At 36.8% G+C, this 15,052-nt stretch overlaps 1 protein-coding gene across 5 annotated transcripts in view; it reads right to left on the bottom strand.

Moving 5' to 3' along the window:
* The window catches only part of Mindy3 (MINDY lysine 48 deubiquitinase 3), a 71,609-nt gene that overhangs the window by 39,920 nt on the left and 16,637 nt on the right, over window positions 1–15,052 (bottom strand). For 4 of the 5 annotated variants that reach the window (XM_055593821.1, XM_055593822.1, XM_055593825.1 and 1 more), the window contains 4 exons: window positions 12,720–12,771; window positions 11,745–11,859; window positions 9,447–9,520; window positions 8,205–8,284 (listed from right to left, as the gene is read on the bottom strand). In XM_055593821.1, the coding sequence (XP_055449796.1) occupies window positions 8,205–8,284; window positions 9,447–9,520; window positions 11,745–11,859; window positions 12,720–12,771 (321 nt within the window). The remainder of the gene's footprint in view (window positions 1–8,204; window positions 8,285–9,446; window positions 9,521–11,744; window positions 11,860–12,719; window positions 12,772–15,052) is intronic. The other variant, XM_055593823.1, reaches the window with a different exon arrangement.

Here is a 15,052-nt window from a genome sequence, read left to right as displayed (position 1 = left end):
CCCTCCCTCCCTCCCTCCCTCCCTCCCTCCCTCCTTCCTTCCTTCCTTCCTTTCTTCTTTTTTGGCTTTTCCAAACAGGGTTTCTCTGTGTAGCCCTGGCTGTCCTAGAACTTGCTCTGTAGACCAGGCTGGCCTCGAACTCCCAAGTGCTGTGGTTAAAGGTGTGCACCACCACTGCCCAGCAAAACATGAACATTTCAAGCTACCCCTTCTATTGTAAATGAAACCAGACAGTATGCTTGAGGCTAGGGAAACAGTGATGACTAAGAAACAGGCTCTGCCTTATAAAAAATGAAAATTTACCACGGGGAAAATGGAAACAATGCGCGCTTTCTACATATGTATATACACACATACACACACTCATACAGAGTGGAGTGTGGTAGACTGAACCTGTTTCTGTGTCAGAGCAGTCTTAAAAGAATGGCAACATCTGAATTGAATCCTGTGGCATATGTAGAATTTTTCAAGGCTAGAAAAGATAAGAAGAAAATTTAAAAGCAAGGAATATGATGAAAGAATGAAAGTCAATGTATTAAGGTAAGAAATGAAAATTTGTCAGAGCTTCCTGCTTTTTCAATACGGGGTCTTTCAATATTGTACAGGCCAGCCCCAGCACCTTGGCCTCAAAGTCCTTCCATCTTAGCCTCTTCTGCACCTAGAACTACAGGTGTGTGACAGCACAGCTAGGTCCTCAACACATAAACATGGCAAACCTGATTACAGTGATCATTTGAAAGAAAGAAAGAATTCAAGGAACATGCTCTGGATTTATGTGACGACGTAACATGACCTTGCTTTGATAGAAACTATGGCTGAGACAGTTTTGGGACTTTAACTGAGATAAGCAACTTCCAGCAGAGCTCAGAACCAGAGGCAAGCCTGGCTGAACACTGATGGATCACCAGCATCAGGCTAAACTCACAGAAGTCAAGCCAAGGAGGTAGTAAGCCACAACAGGCAAAGCACAGAGGGTGCTGACCAGTGACACTACTCACATACAGGCGGACCTGGGCTGGTAGTAAACACTTTTCATATCTACCACTTTGAGTTAATGTACAGTAAGTAGAGCTATAAAACATTAGGACCATAAACATAGATTTAAAAGCTTTTTCTCAGGTACAATTTCTAATATGAAAAATATTAATATCTACCAGTAAATCTTCTATGTACAAGTAAAATCTCTTTGGAATCTTCAATAAATTTTAGGAGTATTAAGAGTATAAATAAAATTTTAGCCTTTGAGTTGCATTAAGGAAGGGGGTAGGAGTACCACAAACAGCAGACACGGGTAGAAATGATACTCTTCAGTTAGCAAACATGTCTGTCTCCTTATCTCTGAAATATAAGCAGCAACAAAATATTCTTATTCCAAGACACACACACGGGTTGAGAAGCAGGCTGTACAGTTTTATTTCTAGGACCAATGACCACCACCTAGTGTTACAACTAGGTACTGCGTCACCTATTGCCTTGGGTGTAGTCAAATGTCTACAACAGTACATTTAAAACACTGTGTGACCAAATCCAGAAAAGTAGGACTTCATCTATCGTGGTGATTAAATATCATATGAAATATCACCAAGATAGTTCAGAGCTGGCCAGGAATCACACACTCAGGTGTCTGGCTCAGATGACATTTCTTCCTTGTTTCCCTTCTGATTTTTTTGAGAAAAGCTCTCATAAACTCCAACCTGCCTCAGTGTACTATGTAGTTGAGGATGGGCCTTGAATTCCTGCTTCTACCTTCCTGCCTCTGTCTTCCACATTCTGGGATATGGGAGTACACAACCATGATGAAGATGTTTCAAATGCGTTATCCTTATACTGCCAAACTTAATATTATCTTCTTATATTAAGTATATCAAAATTAAGTACAGTCAAAATGTATCTAATTTATTTTATTCCAAGCTGTAAAATAGTATTTTTATATCATTTTATATTATTTACGGAACTTATTTGTATTAGATTTTCTTTAAAAGTCTCATAGTCTTTAGCTTTTTTTTTTTTTGCAAGAAATTGGTAATTTTATGACTTTTTTCTTTGCTAATATTATCTCAGAAGAGTGCTGAAGATTACCTAAACTCCTGATTGAATTTTCAAAACTACTAATTAGATTGATAGAAGAAAAATAAGCCTATTTTTTGGCCAAAGGTAATATTTAATTTTATCTTTAATTCACTAATGAAAGTTGTATATATTATACATGTCCTGAAATATCTATTCATTATAGATTAGCTAAATTAAGCTATTTAACACTATATATATGATTGTCTCAAAAAATGAAGAGAATGTGGGTTGCCGAGTAAGGGGAACACAGGTTTATGATATGTGGAAAAATGAGCTAGGAGGGTTGTGAATAAGAAAAAAAAATCCATATTAAAAAAAACATACAGCAGTTAAAATACAAAGTAATAAACCACCTGAAAAGCCTGATTATTTCACTTGTAGGAATGGTACCTGCAATTTCAGTTTAAAATCTATTTTTTTTTTAAAGATCTTAGTGATGGTTCTTTCCCTAAATACACTTAAGTATTAAATTTTGTGCTTACAATAGAGAGTTAAGAATGAATAACTATGCCTCAATTTAAATTATATGAAAAAAAAAAGTGAAGATCCTTTTAAATCCACTGATGACTACCTGGGGGATTCCTAAGAAGCTGGTCTGCTACTACTGGATAAGAGCTCCTACACTTAACAAAAATAAATACCAACTGGCCTGCCCATTTGTTCTAGTTTGCATTTATGTTGGAGCGCTAAAGCATTTTGTCAAAGGCAATGTAGGGGAGGAAAAAGGGTTTGTTCATTTTATGCTTCCAGGTCATAATTTATTACTATGAAAAGTCAGAGTAGGATCTCAAACAGAAGCCACAGAGAAAAGCTGCTTGCTGCCTCCCTCCCTGGAACACTTCCAGGCTCATGCCCAGCTAGCTTCCTTATACATATAGCTAAGCCCTCCTGTCAAGTGACGGTGCAGTCTGCAGTAGGCTAGACCCTTCCACATCAACCATCAGTCCATCACAGGCATAGTCACAGGATGGCTTAGTCATTGTCCTATTGCTGTGCAGACAGCATAATCAAGGCAACTCTTATAAAAGAAAGCATTTTAATTGAAGGCTTGCTTATAGTTTTAGAGGGTTAGTCTATTATCATTACAGCAGAAAGCAGACAGGCATGGTGCTGGAGCAGTAACCTGATCAAGAGGTGGGGGCCAGTCAGAGAAATAGGGAGAGGGGAGAGGGGAAAAAGGAAGGGATGGGGGGAGGGGGGAAGAAGGGAAGAGACTGGGCCTGGTGTGGGCTATAGAAGTATCAAAGGCCACCCCCACTGACACACTTCCTCCAAGGCCACACCTACTCCAACAATGCCACACCTGATAATTCTTTTAGTCCTTCTCAAACAGTTCACCAACTGGTGGCTAAGCATGCAAATATATGAGCCATGTAGCCATTTTCATTCACACTATCATAGGCCAACCTAATTTGGACTGTTCCTTAATTAACTGATGTTTTCTCTTCCTAGGTGACTCTAGGTTCTGTCAAGCTGACAATAAAAACTAACCAGCTAGCCATTTACATTTATATTTCAAACACCAAGACATACAATCCTATTCACATTAAAAACAATATACTTACACTCTGAAATGACTGATTATCTCACATGTAGATTTGACAAGGAGATCTAACTTTACCTAGTACTCTGACTCTAGCTAATAAAACATGTTGTTGAAAGTAATACAATTTCAGGAGAGCAGCACTTCTGATGTTTAATTCTAATAAATCACAACTGTAAATCACATTACTTAATTGTTGAATTCTGAAATGATCATATACCTTAGAGTTTATATTTCTGTATTTTCCATGTATCTTTACATTAATGAGCATCAATTATTCCTTACAATTAACCACCAATTGAATGTATAAAAATGATGAATGGACAAGATATACAAAAGTAAAAAAAAAACATTTGAAGAAAACATTAGAGACTATTAGTTTAATCTGGGGATAATAGAAATACAGAATTGTTATGGGGGAAAGAGCAACAAAGCCTAATGAAGCAGAAAGTATCAAATGACTAAACATCACAGAAGCGAAAACCTTAGGAATAAAAGTCAACACTAGGCAAAATTTACCTAAGAAAATATTACAAGAAATTACCTGCACTATAATGAAGTATTTACAGAGCCTCAGCCATTGTGACACATTAGCCCCTCCCGGTAGGAGGTGATTCCCAGAGGACAAGGTCTTTAAAAGCTTACATAATAACATGTTTGTTTAGCTTCATTAGGAAGCAGAACAAACGACAATTAAAATATGTAATCACTTGTTATAAACTGATGAAATTTTAAAGATGGACAGTGCTCAGTTATTAACCAGGACCAGAAAAACCAGAACTCTCTAGTCACAAAGATATACTGATACTCTATTAGTTGTTAAGGCACATTTTAGAGAAAAAGTCATCATTAGTTAACAGTTAAAGAGATATTCCTCAAAAGATTAAATCTTCTGAGTTAATATATGATCTAGGATTTCAATTTCTAGGTATACAGCAAAGGAAGATAAAAGCACATGCTCTCACAAAAACTTGCACATGGATGTCCCTAACAGCATTAGCCATAACAGTCAGGAGGCCATTTCAAATGTCTAGCAATTGATGATGAATAAATATGTATGGCTCATCCACACACTGCAATATTGCTTTCTCATTGATAAAAGTAAAGCACCAGTATAGTGAAACACTGTTCAGAGTGAAAGAAATTTGTCACAAACACTGGACATATTATCCTATTTGTATTAAATGCCCAGGACATGACAGTTTACAGAAACAGGAAGCTGACTAGTAGCTGTCAATGAGGAGTGAAGGAAGTATGCAGAGCTGCTGCTGAGAGACCAGGATTGCTTTACGAAGCAAGAAAGGAATTTCAGGTTTGGTTTAGTCTACATTCTGACTGGATGGTATGCATAGTATACAGATGAGATTTCAATAAAGTTATTACTAAGAAGAAGTCACCAGCTGACTAAATCCTTAGTACATACCTAGTTAAACAAATCAATCCTGCAGGAACATGGAATAGGACCAACCCGCATGCCAAGGTTTCTTACAGATTTGTTTTGTAGTAGTCAAAACTAGAAACCATCTTCATGCTCACCCAAGATAAATTGCTCAAGGCAAAAGACACACATGGAGTTCAAACACTAATAACCTTAACAAATAAAGGTGAATAAAAAAATGCCTTGTCCACTTTTCAATGAACATTCCCAGGTCACACCTGAGGGGATTTCTAATTATTACAACAAAACTCTGGATCCCTGCAAAGAGCTCACCTCTAGGCGCTGCCCCCGCTGGAGAGCAACTCCCTTGCAGGTGGTTGCTATCTCAACTATCTTACCACAGAAAGACCTTACTCTTTGCTAGCAACCATTCCCCTTGAATGAGGTATGTGACACGGATCTACACTGTGGACACACACCTTTGCATTAACTTTTTTTCTCTGTGGGCAAACATCTAGCTTTTAGGGTGACTAGCACATGAAATGTAGTACATAATGGCGGTATATCAGAAGGATTAAGCATATTGTCAAAATTCACATACCTGTAAAGGCTTTCTCATGTTTTATGTGTTAATTAATGCAGTATTAAATGCACTTTAAAATCCCACGAATTATCTGCACTCCACCCTCACCTGTAATGTGAGTTCTACAAGTTCTACCTGCTGCAGACTCTACTGCAGAGGCGGACTGACTTAGAAGGAGGATGTTCTACAGAGAAGAAGCAGAGGCCTTGGCATGGTCAGGAGTCCTGTTAATTTAGTTTTTGCTGTTTAACTGTGGGCAAATTAATAATCACCCAAGCTTCTGTTTCATTAACCACACTGAGGTTCAAAACACATATCCAAAACATACTACTTGAAGAAAGGAATAAAATGTTATTCTTTTCCTTCCTGCACCACTGTCTATCACTGTCATGCGATATCACCTGTCTCACTGTCTAAGCTGTATGCCATAGCTTTCTTTCAACTTGTGATTCCACTCCAATAAGTCTACAAACTGACAGCATCCTTTTTCCCCAGATCCTACAATGTTATTTCTGTTCAATACTTACAGTGTGATGGCATTTAGCAGGTTCTGTGTTCTCATCCAAGCCCACGCTGACACAGTCTTTTCCTTTTACCACTGTCCATCACACATCATAGCAGAATCACTCAGAAGTTTTAAGTTTTATGGCCATGTCCCAATTTCTAAAAATTCTACCCTTAACTTTTCTCAGCTAGATCTTTAATATTCATGATTTTAAGGTCTCCAAATAATGTACACTGCTCTATTCAATCTGTCTGTCTCCCTTCTAAACATATAATGTATGTGTTTCCCCAAAAACTCTCTTGCTCATGCTATCTGCCTCCATCAAAATTCCTGTGTCTATTTACACCAACATTAACACAGTGGGAAAAAGTTCCTTCTTCCTCAGCATGTGTATGGTTCTTATTTCAATATGTCTCATTTCACCATTATCATGTCATCTTTGTACATGTTTTCATCCACCTAAACTTGGTGAAGAAGCATTTGACAGAGACTTGAGCTCTTCCTAAAAGCCCATGCAGACACTACAGAACTCCTAGTATTTATAATAACCATTTGATGACAAAGGAAATTAAGGCAAGAGAAGTGACTTTTCTAGGTGTTTGAAAACTACTATATAACTTTTCATTTATGTCTACACTCCCTACCATGTTGTCTAAGCCAGAAATACATACAGTAATTGCTGAATAAATGTATGGATTTTATTTTATGCTTAAACATCTGGACATAGATTTAAGCTCAAGTCAACATTCCTAAAGACTGAAAGGAGAATTTAAAGGCACTTAGGCGATTCTCTTTCTGAAGACAACTCTATCTTATAGCCTTTACTTAGTCGTGATCCTTAAACTGTACTTTAAACCACCTATAGTAAAACGATACTCTTGGTCTTGAATGACAGTACTTCAGGAGTTAGAAAAGGATGAATTTGTATACACCAGGAAGGAAGGCTTCTGTAAGTGGTGAACAAATTCTGTAACTGAGGTTAGACCCTCAAAAGGGTAAGAACCTATGCACCCAGGAGAGGCAGGAGGGCAGAGAGATCTGAGTTTGTAGTAGGGCAACCCGAGTGAAATGGTAGAAAGCACAGGAAACTGGACCAGGAGAACTTAGTGACAAGCAGGAGACTAACGGTTATGGCAGAGCAAGCAGTAGGAATTAGCAGTGCTTGAGGCTAGGCCAGGCAGGAGGAGGAGATGTGCAAACTGCACTTCCTTCCCTAGTTGTCTGAAATTACAGCACAGTCCTCAGAGACCAGGAAGCTTCAGCAGGAGGGGGAAGTGAGCAGGGAGAATCAAAGAACCTGCACACTACACAAGAGAGGCTGGCACTTCAGCAGGATCACATGCTTTTAAATTTAAATCAGAACGGAGAGTCCTTTGGATTCAGGACAGAGCCCTTGTAGGGATTCATCAGCAAGCTGGGCTCTCACTCTAACTTCATCACTAAGTGAACTGAGGTTCACTCATCACGGAATAGGTCAGGCTCTCAATCTCCAGACAGCACAGTGCAAGGTTGCATTGTGGGCTGTAAACTCTGGAGCACTGTAAGTTTTGCTCAAATGTTTCTTAACATAGTTGTGCATCAGCTCTGCTTAAGAGACTGAACTGGCCATTTTGCTCCAGTTGATGCTCCTGACAATGTGAGAAACTGAAACAAAATAACTGAAACCAGAAATGGGAAAGCTAATGGAAGGGTGAGTAGATGTAAAACCTAAGAAAACATTAAATCTGCCCAGCATACTAAAGTGTATAGTAAAAGTAATATAGAAAAATCAGGACACTGTCAAACAGGTAATTCAATTACTTTATGATTTCCCGTAACTTCCAGCCCTAAATGCAGCCTGGCCCTGGATTAATAGTCTTGTGTCACATCCGCTAAGAGACAGATCACCGTCTCTAAAGTTATTTGCACAGTCCCAGTAACAAACCAGCTGAGAACCAAAGCCTTGGGGATCAAGCCTGACTAAGCTCATAGATTTAGGACCCAAGATGACCATAAAGTGTTCTTCTAACAGAAAGCACTTACCTTAGCATTCACATAATGGAGAGCCATTAAATAGATGAGTATCAACTGCCCATATCTCACTGAAATATTAATTATCTAAGAACACAGCAAAGAACATACTTACGCATTCCTGAGCACTCTCTATCTCCATCCCATACATTAGATACTGCATGACCCGTCAGTAGGAGGTTAATTAAGCTTTGGCTAGCAATAAAAATTAAATATCAGTTAAAACAGGCAGAAAACTACTTCTTCAAATCAAGTAATTACTACAATAAAGTTTTAAAATGACTCTTTACATTACATTATGTTAAAACACAAGAGGGAACCTCCAATGCCCTTTTCTGTGACCGGCCTTGGCGCTATGTGACCTCAGAAGCTAAGCAAATTTAAGGAGGCATATTTAAATGAATAAAATTTAGTCTGTTTGCTTAGTGTTTATATTTATTTTTATAGATAATAAAATTTTGAAATTATATCATTTTACCCTTCCCCTTTCTTTCTTCAGCCCCTCTGATGTATCACCTTAGTCTCCATTAACTGCTATTTTCTTTTAACTTTTGTTACATATATTTACAGACATACTCCTAAATAAATACAAACTGCTCAGTCTACATAACGTTACTTGCATGTGCATGATGTTGGGTACAGATATTTGGTACTGGAAAACTGGGATTTCAAATCTTAACTACCTGACTATTGAAGTCACGGGTCTTGGAGAAGAACCTATAAAAGCAACTTTACTAAATCAGCATAATCCTTAACTACATTTAAAATATTTATCTTTATACATGCAATTTTCACCCCACACTAAAGAAACTTCTCTTTGTAATGGATGGAGACCATTACAATTATATTTAACATATTGTCTTTGATAGAAGATAGGTGAACCTTAACAACCAAGGCAGACACACCTAAAAAGAAGGCCTGTAGAAGAGTAGATTAATTTCCACTATTCTATTGATTTGGGTAAAATAAGCAAAAAACAAAACAAAACAAAAACTAAGAAAGAATTGTTTTAACTCAAGATGAAACTAACAGAGATAGATAAGAAAATCCTTATTTCTAAGTTAATGTGAGTAAATTTAGACTTTTTAAAAGTCATGAGTTGATATACAGGACACTTTGCTAAAATCTTGTCATCAGTATTGTAAACAAGAGACTTCCCATAACAACAGTTCTGTGGAAACAACCTGGAACTGGATGCCAACACACTGGCCCCACACAGCGAACACTGGCTAGCGCAGCGCAGTGCACACGCATAGGGCTGGTCAAGCCCACAGATTCTGCTGCCCACACACTCATCAGAAAATTCCCACTCCTGAGGCCCCGAACTTAGTAAAAGATAGCAGACCACAGCCATTACCTGCCATGCCCGTACACAGGGTCTATCAAAGGCTCATTTGCATCTTCAATTGAATTCTTTATGTTTTCAATGCCCTAAAGAGACCAAGATTTCATTAACTTCATTTTAAAACTAAAGTACACAGTATGACCAGTTTGGACTATGTTAGTAAAATACTATTCAAATTTCCCAGACTTGAGATGTTAAAAAGTAGCTTGCCAAAGATTACTTTCCATTTTCTTTCATGGGCTCTATAAAGGACACGTCTCAAAAATAGTAAGTCTGGTGTTGGCTAAAGGAACACAGATAACAATTTTTAAGAGAGAAACGGAAAGTATTTAATACAAAAGTTAATATTTATTTAACTTCAGGCTAATATACCTACTAAGAAAACTCACTTTACTTTAGGTCATTTTAAGAAACTTTACAGTAAAGTTTAGATAGAGATGTAAAGTTAAATACTAAGTACAGAGGTAAATGGAAAGCTTACATATGACTGTACTTTCTCCCCCAAATTTGTAATTCAGATATACAGTAACAAAATAAAATAGCCGTTATGAGAGCAGGAAGTTTCTAATTTTGTAAAAACATCCCCTGATACTTTTCCAATCTTATAAATAGGAGGCTGGAGAAGCACAGGAAGATCAAGGGACCTTAACCTCGTCAACTCTGAAATGACATGAGGTGACATCCACAGCACTGTTCACCTACTGTGAACCACTACAGACCACAGCTAAGGATAATACAGACAAGCAGCAACCAATGTGTTAGACAACTGCCTAAGCATCAGAGGGGAAAAGAGAGGTGTGTGATCTCAACAAAGCAAAGCAGGCCATGACAAACTCAAAACACATGGTGGGAACAAGTGGCACAGTCGGTGGGCATGGGGGAAGCACTTCAGACAGCAACAGTTCAAAGGTGTCCAAGGGAACATCAGCAAACTGGCAGAAAGATCAAGGGATACAGGAAGTACCAGAATTTGAGGCGTAAACACTGGGCGTGAGTGAACAGTCAGGAAAATTCATGAGGGTGCGCCACCTCAGCCACATCACCACAGCTAGCCCAACCATCCAACCTCATTTGGTCCATTTCTCTGATTACTTATTCTCTATTCTAAATATGTTCCCATTCTCATCCATTCTATGGTCACCATTCTGACTTAGGCTTCTACCATAACACTACCTTCCTAGGTTCCTAGACTCTACAGTTCCATTTGCCAAATCTCTTCATCACAAATTCTCATTCCAATTTAGGCATCTTTTATCCACAAAAGATGTCATTTCTATATTAAAGATTATATTGTGTTCTAAATCTGTTATGAAGCCTTAAGTGTTTTTTTGTGTAACTTACAAAAGATTTCTTATGTAAAAGGTATAAGTAACACCTTTCACAGTTGTCCCTAAGTAGGTCAGACTGCAGTAGGCTGGTAGTATTTATAACCTCCCAAATCTGTGCTATACCCAAATCCCTTTCTTCTTGCGACTTGCTTCTCCTACTGTAAAATTCTTCTCATCTACAGAGTCCCTACATGCACCAAATGGTCCTCACCACACTGAGTCTGCCCTTGAGTCTGTCCACAACTATCTAATTTCTCAAAATGTTTTCTACATGTAATAAATAAAACAAATCTAAAAACTAACACCCCAAACCACAATGGAATTGCTAATGGAATTATTAATATGCAATTTTCATATAAAAAACAGAAAACTTTTAAAAGACAAGGGGGATATTCTAGGTGAGACTAAAAGGCTACAAGTAGTTGAAATTGGCATTTGCAAAAGCGTGCATTTGAAAGTGTGCATGCTGGAGTCAGTTGCAGAGAGGTGAGTTGCGAAAAAATAACTACCCAAAGAAGAAAAATAAGAATAATTACATAGGACCCAGAAAATTACTCTTCCAGAATTCTAAAATTCAGAATAGAAGAATAAGAGAACACATAAAGAAGTAAACAAAATTATTACATAAAATGTTTTTTTTTTTTTAATATAAGACACCATATGAGAAAGTAGCACGATGATTAACAAATAAATCTAGGAGAAAGGGGTTCAGAAAAAGTTTCTACAAGGTCTAAAAGTCCAAGTGCTAGATGCTGCTAAAGTCAAAGGAAGCCAAAATTCAGAAGAACTGAAAACACTTTATGATTAGAACATGAACAGTCACCTCTGCAGTCCATACAGAGCAGGGGAAGTGTGGTTAAAGAATGGCAGAGTCAGAGACAAAGTCCTCATCAACAACATGCTTCTCACCCTGGGTGTATTAACAGCAGCCACACAGTTTCTAACAGTGCACAGCTAATAAAACAAATCATCTTAAACACACCTTTGTCAGTAACACAGAATACAGAAAAAGCAAGACTCCAAATTTGTTTCCCCACATTGAATACTGGTCCAAGACAGCAGCTTTTAATTCTGATAGAGTTCTGAATGATCTTTTTCTGGGGGGGAAGAAGAATTGAGTATTAATATCCCAATTACTCCATTTATAAATTGAGAAAAATTTAAATTCTTACTCATTACAATATACAAACTTCAAATTCTAAAAACAAATTTAGCCAAGGAAAGCAAAAACTATTGCTGACAACTCCTACCATATATAACCCAGCCTACTAAGGCAATCTGAGTACTGGCAGGGGGCCTCCGTGTCTCTTAGGTGCAGCACTTGGCACCAGTTTTTCAGTCTATGCAGCTATTTAGACAACAGACTGGCCTTCTTCAAACGGGTGTTCAATAACCAGAGAACTATCATTTAAAGCATGAAAGCTTGTCAACAAATATGAGGGCTAAAACTACAGTAGACATTTGTGGCTTCTTTTGAAAGAAATAATGTTAAATTTCAAAATGCCACCTATAATTCTGTCACCATAGCAGCCTCCCTTTGATTTTATAATAAAATCTTTAAATGTTTTGATGAAATATGGGTACTATTAATGAAAATTATAGGAAGCATATTTTGACAAAAAAAAAAAATCTTAGGATTTTTCTCACTGCAAATAGCTTTATATTCACTCAGAACAGAAAACTATGATAAAATGATCTTTTTTCACTGATAATGATGAAGAGGCATTTAACTTGGAGTTTTAAAAAGTGTACTTGGATAGTTACTTTAAGACTTAGAATCACACACATGTATATATTATTTTTAAATATGAAAGCAAATTAATGCTCAAACAAGGTATTTTAGGCTCATGTTTAAGTTAAAAAGTGCTATGTAAGTCTCAGGACCCACAGGATGAACAGACTTAAAATGGCAATGTGTCCACAAGGTAAGTATTTTAAATGTTTCAATGTTACTTACTGAATTAATGCATGAAATCGCTCAAAGCCAAGCTCTTCGACAGCCAAGGCAGCTATACATAAAAGACACTTTTCAGCACTACACATGGCAAATAAATGACACAAGATACACATAGCAGGCTGTAAATACTTTCAAGCAATCAAAACATTCCCTATTTCTTATTCCCTTACAATTCTCAGTTTACTCTGAACTTTATAATAACATGAATTTGTAGTTCATCATCTTAGTTACTATGGATATAACTAAAATGGATACAGTACTGAGAATGTACAAGGGTTACTAAGTAACAAACATCTCTGTACAATTTGGTTAAGCTGGAGAACATGCAAAATAGGAGGGACTACTGCCTGTTTGTCACACCTTGTCATGTGTCCTGAACTTAAATCCTTCATTTATGGACAGATGTAACATCAGAGCTAGTCTTTCTTAATACAAAATCCTTGGGCTTAGAGCTCACTTATTAAACAAATGTGTATAAAAGGCATAGCACTGAAATCACAGGTTCAAGGTCAGATTTAAGTTTGTTTCCTCATTTATTCATGCAACGATTTACAAGTTTTCAATCACTGTTAAGATTATATTAATAAATAAACATTTTAAATTTGTAAAGAAATCAAGGAAAGCATTTAAAGCAGAGATAACATTTACTAAGCACTGGACACTGTGTGACAGGCCTGTTCTGACTTAGTGGTCCTGGCCTCGTCATCTCCAGTTGTAGAAGAGGGACCTGAAGTCCACACATCTAGGAATTCTAAGAGCACCAAGCTCTAACTAGCACTAACATGTACACTCAGTCTTGGTTTCCAGAAGATAAAGCCTTTAAAAGTGGCTAATCAAAATGCCTACTTTCTTTCAATGAACAATTTAATGAAGCAAATCAGAATAAGTCACATGTACATTTTCACTAGTGATTATAAAATCAGAATTAAAACTTTTATTTACAATTTAAAACTGCATATTATACTAGCTTTATACAGCCTCGGTTTAACTCTTCTGTGTTTCAAATGACTTTCTCAAATCTTTAGACGTCCAGATGGATTAATTTATCTTCTGGTTTAAGTGGGAAACAAACTGAAATTGAACCCAAGAAGTCACTACTGCAAACAAGTGTGCATCACTAACAAGCAAAAAATATACACACCACAAAAGCCAATGAATTAATGCCTGTACAGAATACAGTATCAATAAGTGAGGAAGCAGTTCACATTTAAACTTTGAGGATAAAAAAACTCTCTCTAACCTTTCCAAATTATACTGTTTTATAATGCCTGCTCATGATATACTGTGAAGTTAACATAGAGGACTTTAAAGAGGCAAGCAAAAAAATAAAGTTTAGCAGTCAGAAATGATGGAAAATAAAACACGAGAAAGGATCACAGCTGAGGACAAAGAAAAACAGGTAAAACAGGTTGTTATATGGAATAAATATTTCAATATAAGTTCAGTTCAACTGTCAGTATCTAAGATAAATTCTCAAATTTTCAGTTAATAAAATGTTTTAAATGTATATGAAGTTAAAAGCATATTTCAAATATGGTTTATATCATGCTTATTTTTAAAATGAGTCATTAAGTAAAATAGAAAAGTCTACAGCATGTCATTTGGAGGGGATTCCATAGAACATGTCCATCTAGACTAGTTACTTAGGTGACCGTGTGGTATGAGGCCTTTCACTCTGTAGCATCCTAACCTGTCAATATGGAAATGCACCACTTATCCCATAGTAAGCACACGGTATTACTGAAACCCAAATGAAAATACTAAGGGAACTTAATTTAAACCCTCTGAATAGCTTAATTATCTCTCTCTCTCAAAATTTAGTATCTCAGGTGTTATTATTAACATGCTTACATGCCACACAGTAAAATTTACAAAAACATTTAAAAATCAATGACGTTTTATTTTCATCCATTTGAATAATTTTCATTTGTCTTTAAAGGTCATTCTCAACTCCAAAATAAATTCTTTTTACAAGGAAATATTTTAAAGGCCTGATAAAAATTACACAACTATTTAAAATTTTAAATTATTCTTCGCAAATGTGTTATTAAAATTTGCCAAGCACAAGCTATTCTAATTGCAGAAGTAGGGGGGAAAAAAGATAATGAAAAAATGGGGCATTTCAGTTCAGGGGAAGCGACACTGTCTCATAGGTATTTCCATATGGAAAGTGATACAGACACACACAATATTTACTTCCTGACGTCAGGCATCTGAATTTTACAAAACCATTTTTATGTAGAAAGTAGTAAGCGCACTGCAGTAGATGGAATAAATCACTTACGCAGTCTAGGTATTTGAGATGACCAATTATCAAAATCAGCTACTACAAG

This window comes from Psammomys obesus, unplaced genomic scaffold, assembly GCF_907164565.1.
Source record: "Psammomys obesus unplaced genomic scaffold, mPsaObe1.curated_primary_1811, whole genome shotgun sequence".
Lineage (NCBI taxonomy): Eukaryota > Metazoa > Chordata > Mammalia > Rodentia > Muridae > Psammomys > Psammomys obesus.
Note: the sequence above shows the minus strand (reverse complement) of the source record. Positions and strands in the feature narration are given on the sequence as shown.